We start from the raw sequence: 18278 nt of genomic DNA on the forward strand, positions 1-18278 counted from the left end.
ACTAAAGGTGTAGCAGGTTCAGTGAATAGCTCAATGGCCTCAATGCTTCCCTCTTTGGTTTTGCTCTTCCTGGGACACCAGCCCTGCTCTGGGGGCTGTCATAAAGTGGGGGTTGCCCTGCCTCCTCCATGCCTCTCCTCTTTTAGGCAGTTTGTTTGCAAAGGAATTGAAGGGGAGCAGTCCCCATGCAAGGGCTGTCCCCAATCTAAGCCTAAGAGGTTTCTTCTAATAGTATCAACTCAGTCTACAAATCTTCTAGACTGTAGCTTATGGGGTTTGTCTAGCAGTCAGTCCATCTCAACACAAAAGCTGTCCAAATGAGTAAGATTATTTGTACATTATTGCTGTGACTTTGCTGGTGTTCAGCCACTGGGAGACATCAGGAATATTAAACTAAAAGCAGCTTCTACAGAATGCCTTAATGATGTTTCCATCATTGAAATATGCAAGGCTGTGACTTTCAGCTCCATATTCAGTTGTAATCCCTTGACTTGGCCTCTAGATCTGGTGCCCAATTCAAGAGAACCTGTCCTGCACTCTCTTTTCAGCTAATGCTCACCAGAGACACCTCATGCTGCTGCCCCAGTAGCGTGGGAATCCATACTGTCAATCCTTGAAGGAGGAAAAACAGCATACCAGAGTAACTGTGGTTCTTTGAGATGATCGTGGATATGGATTCATACTCCCCTTGCCACTTCTTTGGAGTCTCTTATTAAGGATTCCTGAATTAAAAGAAGAATGCAGAGGGGCAGTTGGGGCAATTATTAGTGAGTGGAGAGAGGTCGGGTGCAACCAAAGTCTCATCAGATAGTGATTACTAGAAAGTCCATACTTGTGAACCAGGGATGTGCATCTCCCCAAAGTGTGGGCCTACATGGACAGTCATCCTGAAGGACCACAGTTATCACGGTAAATGATTGTTTCTTTCTTTTTAGAGGTGCTGAACACCAGAACTCTGTTAAATCCAATGGTGGCTGCAGATGTTCTGCATATCTGAAAATTAGGCCTCTTATTTAGATGCTTAAATATGGAATTAGGTGCCTAACTTTAGGCACTCACATTTGAAAAATTTGGCTCAGTTATGTCAGAAATGGCAACAAGCACATTGGACACTCCCTGACAACGAGTACCCTTCTTTGAAGAGTCCATGCAGAGACGAAGAGTAGGTATAAAGGAGCACATGACCACAGTGTAAGTGGGTAGGAAGAAAGAAACAGTCATATGTGAAGTGATGCATAATGCAAACACTTAATTACCTGGACAACTCTCCATCAGCAAAATCAGTATACTAAAAAAAATAAGGGAATTTCAATGATGCAGGTTAGTTCCCCTTCACCCCTGGAGATGTATGTTTTTACAAGTGAAAATGTGTTTGATCTCATCCATTCCGTAGCAGATATTTATCCATATGATGCAGTTTGATGCAATTGATAGACTTTGTTTAGAAGAGGTCCAGTATTAGAGAACCAGGGATAGTATAAATTAGGATTGAATTAGCAGAACTATGAGAATAAAGATTACATAATTTTTGGTTCCAGTGTTATCACTGTCAAATTCAAAAGTCTTCATTTTCTGACAACTTTATTTGTATTTTCAGTGATTTAGAAAAGACTTTACTGGTTACCAAATCAAAACCTTTTGGGTGCTTTTGTTAGCTCTTGAGCATGTCCACGTATTTGTTAAATCTCTTTCAGACTGCTTTCCTCCCTGCTTTACTTCAGAGCTATTGCTGTGTTATTAAAGACAAGGTTTCTTCTCTCTGAAACGATTAGCAGTGAGCCCAAAGGTTTCTATCAGAATTATACTTTGCAACTAGATGCATGTTTTCAAGAGGTGACGGTCAAAAGAGGATTAATAACCATGTAGAGGCTGTGTCACCTAATGTTGCTCATGTACACTGATCAGATTGTTAAGCCAAAAACTGTCAAAAGAAAGCAAATAACTTTAATGTATTCAAACCCATTTCAAATGAACTTTAACATTCTTTTCTCTTCCTTTTTTATGAGGAGTCAGCAAGTTCCCTTTGCCCCCAGACATCCAAACATTAAAATTGTAAGGTTACTACTTTTCTCCCAGTTTCCCCTCTTCCTCCCTGGCTTTTTTAATGGCACTGGTGAGGATTCTTCTAACAAACCTCTCTTCCCCCATCGACCAAGAATCTTGACTAATATCCAGCAATCATTAGGGAACAGAATTACTGGAACCAGTCAAGTCATGCATATGTCCTGCATAGCTGTGCAGCGCATTGCTAAAGTCTCTGTGGACAATCATGTCTGTTTCGATGTTAAATTTAGAAGTTCTGAGATTTTCATTGTGTTGTGATCTGAGAAGAGCATCCTGATGAATGTAATGCTGTTCTGTGTCCTTGTGAATCAGAAGGGATTCAGTCATACCAGGCTTATGAAGTTTCTTTCTAAATTGCTATTGGATTTAAGAACGTTCATTTAATCCTGACAATAATTTTACCTTTCCCCAGAGATAAATGTAATGAGGCATGTGCTGCTTGCCTTTTGGATTGCAACTTTATTTGTATACAGAATTTGCTATCAGAAATCTATTGCATAGGCATGGTGTTTGTCAGTTTCCCAAAGGACATCCCTTCCCTTCCCCATGTGCTGATACCTATGCTGTCTTTTACTTTGATCCTCTGATGAAAAGTGCATGCTTCATCTTTTACTTGTGAGTGATGTTTCTTTCTCTTTTCTCTCTCTCTCCTTTCTAATTGTCCTGGTTCCTCTCTTTACTTTTCCTTCATTTTCTCCTCTTTCTTTCTGATGCAGAGCTGAAGATAGTTGGGTGTAAGTTTCTGCTTTTCTATGTAATATTTGCTTATTGCTTGATTTTTCCCCATCTTTACCTCATGTTTTTTTCATGGAATGTTGGGGATTGGTAAAAGTAACAAACCATAATAGCATTGCTGGGAAGCTTTGGTAACAGATGGGCATTTTCAGTGTATTATCAGTATTTCTTCACACTAATGTATTCCAGACAGAGTCGCTAAGTATAACAGGATGAATCAGAATCACTGCTGAGAAAGCTTTGGGCATCAGTGCTTTGAATGTTCGCTAAGTCATGGCAAGAGAAACATTAATAACAGGATATGACAGGGCTTGTCAGCTGCTCAGAGCACAATTATGCGAAGAGGGTTAACAAGAATAAAAAAAAGGCATATATATGTTAAACAACAATAAAAAAGGCATAAATATGTGTTACATAGAGAATGAAGACCAATCATTTTCATGAGTCAGAAAAAAGAAAATAAGCAAGGGTTAAGATGGAGCAAGGAAAATTTTAGGTAAAATATTAGAAGAATCTGTTTGTAAAAACAGAGAAAAAATGGAACAGTCTGTTAAGGAAGTTTCTGGATCATTGATATTCAAGGACAGAAAAGACACCTATCTAACCAGGACAGGAAGGATAATGAAACCAGTCATTTATTTACACAAGGGCATATGCTGAATCATCCACTAGTGTGCCTTACCCACCCTGAAGATTGCATGATTCTATCAATATGAAAAAAAAATCTTGTTGAAGGAAAGGAAAGAGAGTGGTCAACTTTCTCCAAATTAGTCTGGGAGCAAAACCATGACACTAAATACAAATATTTGTGTAGGTATATCCTGCTGGCTCTATAAATCTATTTATAGAAGACATTGTATTAATTCCTTTGGATCCAAAGGTCCAAAAATCTATTATCAGAAAGCAGATTAATGTGACATTCTGTCTTTCCCTTGTTCCCCTCAGAAGCAGAGCGAAATACAGCCTGACCATTTTCTTCACCAAAAACCAGAGTGATCATCAAGGGTTAAAATGCATGTACTAATCCCAATAATGATACCTTAATAGAAAGAATAAATAATAATAGATGTTGTGTGTCCCCTTTCTACTTTCCCATTGTTCCTATTAACATTAATATAGTCTCATGCACATTTTTAGGAAAGAATAGGACCTGATACTCATTTACGTTATGACAAGTTTATTTACGCCAGCTTTAAGGATTCTTTCACTGCCAAAAAAATAAAAAGTGTCCTTAGTGTAAATGCAAATCAAGCCCGGTAGACCCTTAACAGGTTTTTAGTGGTGATTGGAAGAACAAGAGAGTAGTTATAAATCAGATATAGCATGATACCGTATAAGAGAAACTTTTGCTTAAGGGTTCTATACATCATACTGATTATGGTTAATTGTGATTTGTTACAAGAAAAATCTAGTGAGGCTCAAAAGATACAGAATTTATGATCATACTGCTAACCGTGGCCCTGATTCTGTCATCCTTGCGTGTTTGGAACATTACCATACTAAGTAGCTCTGTTTATTTCCATTGGACTATTCATGGATGAAGGTACTACCCACTGTAAGGGTGGCAAAATCAGGCTGCCTAAGATCAAAACTGAGATATGCTGATTTATACCAGCTGAGGATCTGAACCCTAATTTTTACATGTGTTGTGTGGTCTGGGTTGATTGTTTCTTGGATTTTTTTGTTTGGTTTTTGTTTTTGTTTCAGAACCAGGGAACTGAAAAACAAATATATTTTGATTGCCCATTCTACCCCACTGTCTCTCCATGAGTACCAGGCATTCTTTTATAGAGTATAGGGGTCCAATCCTATAAAATACTATCACTTCCTATTGCTGAGCCCCAGTGACTTAAGATGCATAGAGGAGGCTCAGTAACTCACAGGATTGGGCCCTACATAAATAGGGCCATTTCGACAGTTGGATATAAACAGACGCACATGTTAAGTTTTTAATATACAGATAGTCCTTAATCGCCTGGCTTTGCAGGCCATGAGAGACTGGACTTTTACTTAATAAATCCTGTAAAGACTCCCTGGGTAAATACTCCTTTTTACTGAAATATTCCTCAATTATTCAGAAAACTGGGTACAAATACCAACTGAACTGAGCTGCCTTTTTTCCCCAAAGGACATTGATGTATTAAGTCCATTTCAGAAGGCTGCAAAGCTGGAGAAAGCTGGCCACTCTGTAAACAGATGTTGAGAGTCAAGACTTCAAAGTTTTATTTACCGTTCTGTCTCTAGCTTATTCTGTGACCTTGAACAAGTCATGTAACCTCTTTACCTCATTTTTCCCGTATATAAAATAGGGATAATAATCATTCCTTTCCTCAAAAGGTCGTTGTAAGTGTAGTTAAAAAATTTTGAGATCCTCTAATGAAAAGTGCTACATAAATGCATAAAAGCTTATGCTCAAATAAATTTGTTAGTCTCTAAGGTGCCACAAGTACTCCTTTTCTTTTTATAAATGCAGACTGTTACTATAAGGTATAATTACTTTGTGGCCAGAACATCATGGTAAACCCTTTCAACAGAGAACATGAAAATCCCTTTAGCAAAAATCTCCTTACTATAATAGATGCCAGCTACTAAGTTGTCACTAAACTAGAGTAGTTCATATTTTTTAAGATATTTTCAGCTTAAAGCCATTAATACACAGGATGAGCATTCGCGATTTTCAAACGTTCTGCAGTACACTTTTCCGTTTTTGGTACATATACAAATACAAAACCAATATATAGTTATAGCAGCTTTTCATGGCATTTTTAGGTTAGAAGATAGAGCATTTAATTTTCATATAAGTGAAGTTGCCAAAGCTTGCTAAGTTTATAGCTTGATCAGGATTTGTTTTCTGAACCTGAGGCTTCATAAACAGAGAGGGGAGAAAAAACTTCAGTGAAGGAAGGAAGGACCCATTTGGGTATATTTTTCTGATAAAATACAGAAGAATATAATTTGGTTTTATGTAACATTTTTCACACTCAAAAGCATTTTCAAGGCATTTCACTGAGAAATAAATTGCAGTAACTGGCTAGGTGAATTCTACAAACTTTATATGCTCAGTAACAGCTAATACCTAGCTTTGGAAATTAGACCCACTTTTGTTGAGAGAAGTAATACAAGCAGAGACATTCGTGCTATGCTATTGAAAATTTCCATTACATATTTCATTTCAACCTAGACAGACACCCAAAATGAATCTTATAGCAGTATTATTCCTGCCTTAAAGGTATGAGGCTACAACTAATCCCATTTTCTAATCTGCAATATTCTTCTTACAAAGATATGACATCCTAAACAATCCAGGCTTCCAAGCCACACTGTTCTTCTCCCAAAACCATGAATAGAGAAATATCAGTTATTGCTGCTTCAGGAAGCCATTGCAATTTACACGTTTGCCACACAGAGGAAATAGATTAGCTGGTATGTGAGAAAAGTCCTTCTTTGTTTGTTTATTTTTGTTTTATAAATGATGTGAAAGATCTGATTTAAAGAGCAGGAATTCTGTTAGCCAGGCCTTTTGATTTGAAATGTCATTGCCATTCTGTATTAAAGCTGACTTAGATCATTTTCTAAAGTCATTGACAAGACCTTTTTAGTCACAAGCAAGCTGCATAGGGTGACCAGACAGCAAATGTGAAAAGTCGGGACGGGGTGGGGGGTAACAGGAGCCTATATAAGAAAAAGACCCAAAAATCAGGACTGTCCTTATAAAATCGGGACATCTGGTCACCCTAAAGCTGCACTCTCATTGCCGTTTAAACATTTGTTGCAGAATAGCACCTCTTGCTTTCTAAGTGTAATTAATGAACGTGGATAATTTCAGTTAATGAACTGATGTGGGACTGAAGACTTGCTGTGGTTTCTGTGCAACCCTTAGGCCTTGTCTACACTACAGAGTTTTGTCGATGCAAGTTAAGCTGACAATCAAAAACGGTATAATTACACCACTTGTGCGTGTTCTCACTATGCTCCTTCTGTCAGCAGAGTGCATCTATACTTGGTGCTCTAGCATCAACAGTGAGAGCAGTGCACTGTGGGTAGCCATCCCACTGTGCTACTTGCCACCTTCTGCAGCTAGGAGTTGTGGGAAAGCAGAGTGGATCACAGTGCATCATGCGTGCAGGCTCAACGTCCCCTGATGCAGGTCTTTCTGTCCCAGCATTCTATGGGCTTCCGACTGCATTTCCCAGCATTTTTCAATGGGCCCTGTTTACTGTGCACCCGCCATCTCTGTCTGAAAGGCTGGATCCTGCACTGCTCTCTACTGTTGTGGTCACTGTTATGAACATGTCGTGGATGGTCATGCAGTATATCATGAGCTCCAAATCTGAACAGGAATCAGAGTTGCCTGACCTGCTGTGTGCCATGGAAAGAAACAACGCCAGATTACTTTTGACATTCACAGAACAACTGAACATGGTGGACAGTTGCTTTTGGGCTCGGGAAACAAGCACTGAATGGTGGGATTGCATCATTATGCAGGTCTGGGATGATGAGCAGTGGCTACAGAACTTTTGGATGTGGAAAACCACCTTCCAGGAACTGTGTGCGGAGCTCGCCCCAGTACTGCGGCACAAGGACTCCGAAATGAGAGCTGCCCTCTCAGCGGAGAAATGCCTGACGATCGCTGTGTAGAAGCTGGTTAAGCTACCAGTCAGTCGCAAATCAGTTTGGAGTCAGGAAGTTGACCATTGGGGCTGTGTTAATGCAATTATGCAGAGCTATTAATTGCATCATGATATAAAGGACTGTGACTCTTGGCAATATGTGTGAAAGAGTGGATGGCTTTGTGGCAATGGGATTCCCTAACTGCGGAAGGGCAATAGATGGCATGCATATTCCAATTTTGGCCCCAGACCATCTTGTGATGGAGTACATCAGTAGAAAGAGGTACTTCTCTATAGTATTGCAGGCACTTGTGGATCATGCGGACGTTTCACTGACATCAACGTGGGATGGTCTCGGAAGGTGCATGATGCATGCGTCTTCAGGAGCACTGGCCTGTACAGAAAGCTCCAAGCAGGGACTTCCTTTCCAGACCAGAGATTCTAGTGGGGGATGTTGAAATGCCTGTAGTGATCCTGGGAGACCCAGCCTACTCCTTATTCCCATGGCTCATGAAGCCTTACATGGGAAATCTGGACAACAGCAAGGAGTGCTTCAAGAATAGGCTGAGCAGGTGCAGAACGACTGTGGAATGTGCCTTTGGCTGATTAAAGCACGCTGGCAGTGCCTTTATGGCAGGTTAGGCCTAAATGAGGAAAACATTCCCATAATCATAGCAGCCTGCTGCATGCTCCATAATATTTGTGAGGCTAAGAATAAAAAGTTTTCCCCTGGAGTGGAGTGCGGAGATGGATTGCCTGCCTGCTGAATTTGAGCAGCCAGATACCAGGGTTATTAGAGGGGCAAAACGGGGCTATTCAAATCAGGGAGGCTTTGAGGCAAGATTTTGATAATGAGCACCAGTAAAGTGTCTTTCTATACAGCACTCTGCCATGCTTTGTTAACGTGCTGCCTTAGATGAAAATTGTGATGATTCGTGAGCAGGATATGAGGTCAGCAAATGATCATGCCACTGTGTATTTCTACCAGCAGCAACCACCATGAGTAAGAGACAAATAAAGATTGGTTATCTTTCAGAGAGTTTGTTTTTATTAAATACCAATTAACAACACACACAAAAGGATTGGTGGGAAGGGAGATAAGAGTGCAGGGCAGCGTTGGCTCTCATAGCTGTGTGTAAGTCCAGCTATCATTTTGGAAGCTGTCTGAAGGGGTGGAATGAATGGGATACCGAGATGTTCCAGGAAGTATCAAGGAATGTGTGGGAGGAGTTTGGGGAGGACATGAAAGCAGTTCTGTATCTGTTGCAGGGCAGCGGGGAGAGCATGCATGTGTTCTGTCTGGAGCGTGATTGGGGACTTCAGTACCTCTGTTTGCTCCTCCATCACTTTTATCATCTGCTCCTGGCCCTTTACAAATGCACTCCTTGGTCTCCTTTCTGTCCTGCCTTTCTATTTTAAATTTTTCCTTCAGGGTCTCTCTCCACTCCCTGCATTCTCTTTTTTCGGCCTCTGAGGATTGGGGCACCTCTTGGAACATGTTCTCCTTACTCCACCTTGGTCGCTTCCCTATCTGGCGGTGGCCCTTCGCTGGTGTGTAGGGGGTTCCCCTGAAGGCCACATCTGCAGGAGCACAGGAAAAAATACAAGGAAGCATGATGGTTAGTTCACACACAGCATTGAATCTTTACAGTAAAATACATCTCTTTTAACATACGAATCACTTTCACACTGTCCCTTGACAAGCACACATCTTGGCGAACACCCTAAGCATGGTGAGTTTGGCCCAGGTCGGGGTTGGGTGTTCAGGATCGGGCAGAGGGTCTAGGTGGGTTTTTTTTAAGGGGATCGGTGCAGGTGACTAGGGACAATATTGTAAATTCTGCCACCATTTTCCTCAGGTGGGTTATCAAAGCCAATATTTCACTCCTGAGGGTAAGCAAGGGTGCATCTCTTGCACGCATGCAGCTTCAGACTGGGTCCCTATGCTGCTCGCCTGTGTGCTGCTTTGGTTCCTGCAAAAGTGATTGCCTATTGGCGTGGGAAAGTTTCCTACAATGGGGGAAGGAACAAAGCAGCTCTGCCAGGGAACCTTCAGCAGAGGATTGGCGAGTACCTACACAAAAGTTTCCTAGAGATCTCTATGGAGGATTCCCGTGAAATCTCGGTGTACATTAACACACTGTTCCACCACTCTGCTTAGCTGCATAGAGGAATGTATAGCACACTCAAACACAGCTAGTCTTGTACATTTCTATCCCTTTACTCACTTCTAGAATATACAGAGCAAAGGACAGCTCTACCTCATATAATCAAGCAGCGTCTACTCAAGATCACTTACCAGAGCTCTCCTCTCCTGTATCATGCACACCAGAGACAGACTGCTGGGACTGGCTAGACCCCTCCAGAATGGAAAAGAGGTCCTGACTCGCTGTGCCACCAGATGACCCTGCCGTGTGCTGCACGTCATCTTCCATCTTGACCTCCTGATCCACGACTGTCTCCTTGCCGTTGAGTTCACTGTCCATTGCCTCCAGCCCCACCGAAGTATCCACGGGGCTCTTGGTGGTGGTGGTAGAGTTGCCGCCAAGGATGGCATCCAGCTCCTTATAGAAGTGGCGCGTCTTTGGCGCAGCACCAGAGCGACGGTTTGTCTCCCTTGCCTTCTGGTATGCCTGCCTCTTCCAGAGCATTTAAAGGGGGAGGAGTGGATGCCTGTGTACCTGGGTGCAGGGCAGCAGAGTTTGAATTGCTGACAAGAGCGGTCAGGATGGGCATTGTGGGATATCTTCTGAAGGCCATTTACAGCGACATAACCAAGTGCAGTGTCTACACTGACACTTTGTCAATATAACTTAGCCACAAAAATCTCTACGCCTCTCGTGAAGGTGGTTTTATTTTATCGGCAAAGCAGGAGAATTTTGTTGGCAGACAGAGCATTGCAGTGTGTACACCTCCACTGTTTTGTCAATGAAACCTAACTTTTGTCAACAAAAGTGTGTAGTGTAGGCAAGGAGGTCTCTGGGCTTAGAAACCTCCTGCTGACAGCTACCATCTCAAAGAAATGTGACCGCAACTCATGGGGGCCAGTGGCAGAGGTGGTAAACCAATGTAATATTTAACTAAATATTTTCAAGACAGTAAAATTATTTTCATCGTTAAAGTGAAGAACTTAATTCAGTAGTTCAATCTTCTGACTTTGGAATAACTAGACTCTCTGCAATCATAGGTTCAATATCTAATCAAGTTAACTCACCCCTTCTGTCAGGGTTCCTTCCCCACTCTGAACTCTAGGGTACAGATGTGGGGACCCGCATGAAAGACCCCCTAAGCTTATTTCTACCAGCTTAGGTTAAAAACTTCCCCAAGGTACAAATCTCTATTTGTCCTTGGACTGAGGTATGCTGCCACCACCAAGTGATCTTAGAGAAAGAATCAGGGAAAGGACCACTTGGAGTTCCTATTCCCACAAAATATCCCCCCAAGCCTACACCCCCTTTCCTGGGGAGGCTTGAAAAATAAACAAGGTGAGCACAAACCAGACCCTTGGGTTTGTAGGACACTAAAAACCCAATCAGATTCGTAAAAAACAGAACTTTATTATAAAGGGGAAAGAAAGTAAAAGAAGCACCTCTGTAAAATCAGGATGGAAGGTAATTTTACAGGACAATCAGATTAAAAACACAGAGGATTTCCCTCTAGGCAAAACTTAAAAGTTACAAAAATCCAGGGATAAACCTCCCTCTAGCACAGGGAAAATTCACAAGCTAAAACAAAAGATAAACTAACGCATTTCCTTGCTTTACTTACAATTTTTGTAATCTAGATACTTAGTTCAAGTAGGGCTTTGGGAGATGTATTTTCCCTGTCCTGATTCCTCACTGACCCGGAGAGAACCAACAAAGATAACAAGAAAAACCTTCCCCCACAGATTTGAAAGTGTCTTCTCCCCTTATTGGTCTTTTTGGTCACGTGCCAACCAGGTTACCTGAGCTTCTTAACCCTTTAAAGGTAAGGAGGGATTTTATGATACCCTTAGCTGTATGTTTATGACGCCTTCTCTGAGCCAAAGTACATACATTTGCTCTTGTACCCTTTGCTGTGGGAAATACCTTATTTTTAAAAGGTCCTGTTTGCTCTGCATTAACATTACAGACCCCAAGCCGTTTTTTGTGAATGCAGTTGCATCAGTGTGCTTGACTAAAATGACTTCTCCCCTCATTTTTCATTGTGATGTCAATCACGGTATCTAAGCTGTATGCATCTTATGGGTTTCCTTTATATATACCTATGTAAAGCATCTTGGAATGTAAGATGCTATGTCAATATCAAATATTGTTATTAAACCAGGCTAGGGACTGATTTGCAATCTGTCACTAGAACTCTGATTTCCAGAGTCAGTCTTCAGCAAGATGGGGTCACCAGCAAGAGGCTCCAAAATACCCAATTATAATTAGTAAAATGTATTTCCAGAAAGTTAGTTTATAGATGTAAATTAATTCCTTTCACCATATGAAGTGTTCTGAGGAAAATGTGTGCAGTTTTCACTAAGGACTGACCAGGAGAAATTTCAAAGCAAATAACCAACTCTGACCTACATTTCTCTTTCATGTCAACAGACTGTTACATTTCTTTAATAGTCCCAAAGCAAGTGCATAAATGGCTCAGCCTGCATTTTGAGCAATGAGACTGATTAAAATGCATTATCACTTTCCCATCATTGTGGTTTGCTAGGTGTTAAGTTTGACCACTAAACATTAGTAAGAAATGCTAGGAAAAATGCTTGAGGGTCTTCAGAAACCTCTGGTGTCAGTTTCCATATGACAATTCCCACCTCCCTCCCCCATTAATTAGCCTTGGCATTTTCAGATCTCTAATTGTGAGATGCTTCAGACTGCAAACTTCATGGGGCTACACAGTGGGAGTGGGGATAATGCAGCAAGGAGGAGGCCCTGTATAGATTCCCGTTCATAAACAACTCCCAACAGAAGTCTCGGCAAAATAATATAGCTCTGTATCTAATATTAAGTGCTAAAGAGTTATACTTGTCATGAGCAAAAAGTGAGATAAAGACAAGGCTGAAAGCTTGTAGTGTTGATCCATACAGTGGATTTAGGAAAGGGGTTAAGGAACATTTCCGTTTAGGTGTAGACTGTGACAGATACAGAAGGATTTCCCTCACTGCCTCTTTCTTTGTGCTTCTGGTTAATGAACAGATTTAAATGCATCAGCTTCTCCAAGTACTGAAGCGGAAAAAATCATGCTTCCAAACAGGCTCTGCATTGCTGGATAGCCATTCCATTACTTCATTATTTAGTTTCTTTGGGCTGCTTAACACAATATTTGCCTGAAAGGGTTTGATTTTTTTGTTTTTTAACCTTACACATTTTTCACACCGTGTTAGCATGAGCTATCCTTCAGTATGCTATATGGAAAACCAACACAGATGAAAAAGTATATCTTTAGAAGCCAGTGACAGTTAAAAATAAATAAATGAAAAACCTAAAGAAAAATGGGTGCTCTCTTGTCTCCTTTTGTTACAGAACATAAACACTTTAGAGTTGACTACATTAGATTTGAAAGCTGATTTTCCCACACCAGCAGTAAATACTAGAAAAGTGGACTAGAAGCTGTCAAATTCAAAGCAACAAAGGGTTGACAGATTGTTACCCCCAATACCCTAGCATCTGTATTTCTGGATATAATAATCTGCTCTGAAAGCACTTGAAAACAAGGTGATGAAAAATTGGCAGGCATTTCTAGTGCTCTCTCTCTAGCACTCCTGCATGGAGTCTGCAAGCTAGCCAGGAATCCAGCAGAAAGAAATGTATTAATTCTCACCCACTCCACCTCAGCAGAGGTTTGAATTACAAACAGATCTTCAAAACAAAGAACAGCTTTTGCTTTTGTTACAGTAATAATAAACATTAGTTTTGTTGTGAAAAGAATTACTTGAACTTAATTGCTACAAAATATCACAATTTTTAAAACATACTAGAGACAGTTAATTAGGTGTTATTGACCATTGGTTAAACTTACCTGGATCATTCCAAATCAGATGACCCAGCAAAAGAATGTGAGGTTATTTTCCCATTCCCTTCACCCCCCCCGTAATAATGCAGTTATTGATTCCAAATTCAGATTTAATACAAAGGTTACTAACAACTCTCTGATTTAATTCATTGTTGGTCAAATATTCCTTTTTTTTTTTTTATTAACTTGCTGCTTGGAATGAGTTGAGCTCCAGCCAAAACCTTGAAGAACAAAGTCAGTCAGTTGCCTCCATAAAGGCACCATATCTTTGATGTGGTGTTTAAACATGTGACTTCTATCTCTCGTTTCAGGTGATATACGTAATGACTTGTACCTGACACTAGAGAAGGGGGATTTTGAGAGAGGCGGGAAGAGTGTGCAGAAGAACATCGAAGTGACCATGTATGTTCTTTATGCAGATGGAGAGATCCTGAAGGTAAGCAAATTAGTTTGTTTCCGTGCTGAGTTACATCAATATCAACCTACTTGTTCCATGCACATCTTCTCTTGCCTTCTCTAATACCCTGGAAAGTTTTGAATAAAATGATTTCCTTCAACATTTTGGGCCTTTGGGGTTCTTTATTTACTACTATACTATGATAAAGAGATTTAACTACCAGGCTTGAATTAATTTAGGGCAATTCTGCTAGTGGGGAAATAATGGTAAACCTCTGAATTTGAGCACTTGGACAAAACATTAATAAACAGTAAGTGAAAAGCTAATTTAGTTAAACTTTTCACTCAGAGTGGATCAAAATTCAAGAATTCCATGCCAGTGATGGGAGGGGAGAAGGGTGCGGCTGACTAAATTTAAGTGAATGGCATTGTGCTCTGGTGTGTGGGATCACAGCACTGCTCAGGTTTGGCTCAGCTGCCACTCTGTTAATGATGAGGGGTGGCTGGGCCAAATGTGAATGGCACTGTAACTCTGTGCACCAAGTCGCAATGCCCAGAATGGGGAACCAGGCCCAGCCCCGGGGAAGGAGCCACTGCTGCAGCATGTGTGGGGCAGGCTCACAATTTTTAGTATCTAGCAAAAGTTATGAGGTTAAGCTCCCAGCTTGTCCTTGAAAGTGTTGTGCAAGTTTCCTCTGAGGATGAGGACTGAATATGTCACTCTATACCTGACTGAATAGAGACACTAGATGTATGGCTTATTAAAATAATCTGTTTCCCACTGAAACCCCCCCTTTCCTTTCCTCCCTATGACTGGAGGGGTATTAACGGACCATTTCATCTTGAATGGTCCCTTGAAATGTGTGTTAGCTACTTATGCTAAACAATCTGTTCCACCTTGTATTTAGCTGTGACACTGAGTGAGTTTCCCAGACCTATAGAAGAGCTCTGTGTAAGCTCGAAAGTGTATCTCTCTCACCAACCAGAAGTTGCTCCAATAAAAGATACTACCTCACCCACCTTATCTCTGATATCTGGGAACAACACAGCTACAACAACAATACTGCATACAAAAATATGAGTAAGGATGACAGAATTGGGCCTTTAGGGAGAGATTGAGATGTCCTTAAAATTATTGTCTTGTCCCACTGAAGTCTGTAGAGGGCATTGTATTCAAATTTGAATTATTTCCCAAGTCAACACGTTTGGTGGTTTTAGTCTAATTTCTGTCTAATTTTAGTGGAAATTTCCTCACACTACTTTGTAATTTAGCACCCCTTATCACAACCAGCAATCTCTGTTCAGAATAAGCCATAGACCAGGAACAGCAAAATATATTTCAAATTGGAATTGTGGTGCTTTGACTGTGTGAGAGAAACTTGCGCAGTTCTGCTCAATTACTGTATGCTTGGAACAGAGAATTGCTATCAATCTCTCCTCTCTATTAAGCACTAAAAGTTATTAAATTCACCCTATAATTAAAAGAAACTTGGGGGAGAAAATGGCTGCATCGCACTACGTAAGCAGCCTCAAGGAACTCAGGTGATCCTTCTGGTAAAACAAATATAAACACTGAAGATATTGGATCAAGCAGCTCTTCCAGAAACTTCTTACTATTAATGTTTACAATAAAAAAATTAATCTTTAATGCATTCTTTTTCATTTTCTATTATGTTGAATTATTGCAGCTGAAGTTCTCTAGCTGACAGTGTCTTTGCAGCAAGAGCTTCTCCTTCTGTTTAATATCAAAATCCTATCTGACCTTGAATGATATCTGCTTCACTCCTGATGGGAAATGGCAGGGATGTCACAAGTATACAATTAAAAGCCCACTTGGTCTAAATGGCCAAAATGAAGATTAACTAGACCACATGTATGAAGTGTAAAGTAAAATACCTTGAAATTTTGTGAATAGTTTGAAACAAAACAGAATGATTCTGAAAATAAAAGATAAAACAATATTAATTTAGTATCATACTGAAAACACCTAGGGTAATAAACTCATATAGGTTTTTGGCAAATGGATGCCTAGACATCTTAAAATCCATTACAGAGCTGAGACTATTAAAGTGATAAATCTCATCATTCTCAGAGATCTTCACCTAAATTAAGAGGAAGACCTTGAAAGCAAAATTTTGTCTAATCTTTACAGCATTTTGGAGGCTGACACAAATGTTTGAGGAGCTGAAGTTTTCTGTTTTTCAGGGTTTTTCTATAGATTTACAACACCAGTATACCCTTAAAAGGTCAACTGGGACAAGGATATTAATGTGGAATGATAAATTACCCCACTAAATTAACAGTAATCCCAGATGGCTGGTCTCATTTGCTTTTACTTTGGCAGATGAATTGGCAAAATTTTTACATCATGCAGAAAACTCGACAGTGAGCAAAGAGATGAGACAGGATTAGTCTCCAAATTGAATGCTGTATAGTGTGTTTCTGTTATGTGGTACTGATTATTTCTGCGTATTGGCGACTGGCATTTTTGAAGTGGTCTAAATTCAGTTCAATAGATGTTAAATGTGATATGTTTCATGCTGCTATTCTGAAGTAATAGACTATACAAATATTCAGATTAAAGGGAGCAGAGTTCTGCTTTCTCTTGTGGGCTCTTATTGCGTTAGGCTGGATATTTTGCTTACTTGTTATGAGGTATGTCATATCCCATTTAGGAATCCTCAGTTGTTGTTAATCAGTTCCTTTTTGGACAGCTGTTTGAACATTTGAAATGCTCTATAAGTTAGGGAACATTCTTTTGAATTTTGGGTCTGATCCTCAGCTGGTGTAAATTGAAATATCTCCATTGTTTTCAGTCAAGCTGTGTTGACTGATACCAGTTGAGAATCTGGCCTTACATGTTTCAGTTAAATATTTGGTCTGAAGTTTAAAAACACATGAGCTTCTTTGTGCATTGAGCACACAATTTCTCCATTTTGAGGATGTGTCCACTTGAACTAATCCGTTTGGATTGTAAATTCTTTTGGGCAAGGACTGTCTCTTGCTATAGTATCTGTTTGTACAGTACCTAGTACAATGAGGCCCCAATCTCAGTTGTAGCCTCTCGCTGCTACTGTAATATAAATAATAACAAAAATATTGGTCAGTATTGAAATGGCCCATCTTGTTGAAATAAGGATGGTCAGAGAGCTGGAGATATATTCAGTTCATCTTACTTAGAATCAATGTATGGCCCATGGTTCAGCTATGCATGCCAACATTACATGTTGACTAATTTTATAGATTTGGCATATTTATTATTATTGATATGTTCAATAATAATTATGGTTAAAGTTTCTCTTTTTCTTAATTAAACCTTTTAAAGTATTTCCTTTGTTGGATGATGGTGAGGTCATGTAAGGAACTAGGACAAAGGTTCAGATATCACAGATTTGAGAGGTTAGAGACCCATATAGATTATTAGGTAGATTTTTTTTATAAGTGACAGGTTTCAGAGTAACAGCCATGTTAGTCTGTATTCGCAAAAAGAAAAGGAGTACTTGTGGCACCTTAGAGACTAACCAATTTATTTGAGCATGAGCTTTCGTGAGCTACAGCTCACTTCATCGGATGCATACCGTGGAAACTGCAGCAGACTTTATATGCACACAGAGAATATGAAACAATACCTCCTCCCACCCCACTGTCCTGCTGGTAATAGCTTATCTAAAGTGATCATCAGGTTGGGCCATTTCCAGCACAAATCCAGGTTTTCTCACCCTCCACCCCCCCACACAAATTCACTCTCCTGCTGGTGATAGCCCATCCAAAGTGACAACTCTTTACACAATGTGCATGATAATCAAGTTGGGCCATTTCCTGCACAAATCCAGGTTCTCTCACCCCCTCACCCCCCTCCCAAAAACCACACACACAAACTCACTATCCTGCTGGTAATAGCTCATCCAAAGTGACCACTCTCCCTACAATGTGCATGATAATCAAGGTGGGCCATTTCCAGCACAAATCCAGGTTTTCTCACACACCCCCCACCCCCATACACACACAAACCCACTGCTGGTAATAGCTCATCCAAACTGACCACTCTCCAAGTTTAAATCCAAGTTAAACCAGAACATCTGGGGGGGTGGGGGTAGGAAAAAACAAGGGGAAATAGGCTACCTTGCATAATGACTTAGCCACTCCCAGTCTCTATTTAAGCCTAAATTAATAGTATCCAATTTGCAAATGAATTCCAATTCAGCAATTTCTCGCTGGAGTCTGGATTTGAAGTTTTTTTGTTTTAAGATAGCGACGTTCATGTCTGTGATTGCATGACCAGAGAGATTGAAGTGTTCTCCGACTGGTTTATGAATGTTATAATTCTTGACATCTGATTTGTGTCCATTTATTCTTTTACGTAGAGACTGTCCAGTTTGACCAATGTACATGGCAGAGGGGCATTGCTGGCACATGATGGCATATATCACATTGGTGGATGTGCAGGTGAACGAGCCTCTGATAGTGTGGCTGATGTTATTA

At 40.4% G+C, this 18278-nt stretch overlaps 1 protein-coding gene across 9 annotated transcripts in view; it reads left to right on the forward strand.

Annotated features, from left to right (window-relative positions):
- DOCK3 (dedicator of cytokinesis 3) overlaps positions 1-18278 on the forward strand; it is a 609762-nt gene that overhangs the window by 462771 nt on the left and 128713 nt on the right. For all 9 annotated transcript variants that reach the window (XM_048858121.2, XM_048858128.2, XM_048858122.2 and 6 more), the window contains exon 15: positions 13712-13836. In XM_048858121.2, coding sequence (XP_048714078.1) covers positions 13712-13836 — 125 coding nt within the window. The remainder of the gene's footprint in view (positions 1-13711; positions 13837-18278) is intronic.

This window comes from Caretta caretta, chromosome 7 (genome assembly GCF_965140235.1).
Source record: "Caretta caretta isolate rCarCar2 chromosome 7, rCarCar1.hap1, whole genome shotgun sequence".
NCBI classification, from domain to species: Eukaryota; Metazoa; Chordata; order Testudines; family Cheloniidae; genus Caretta; species Caretta caretta.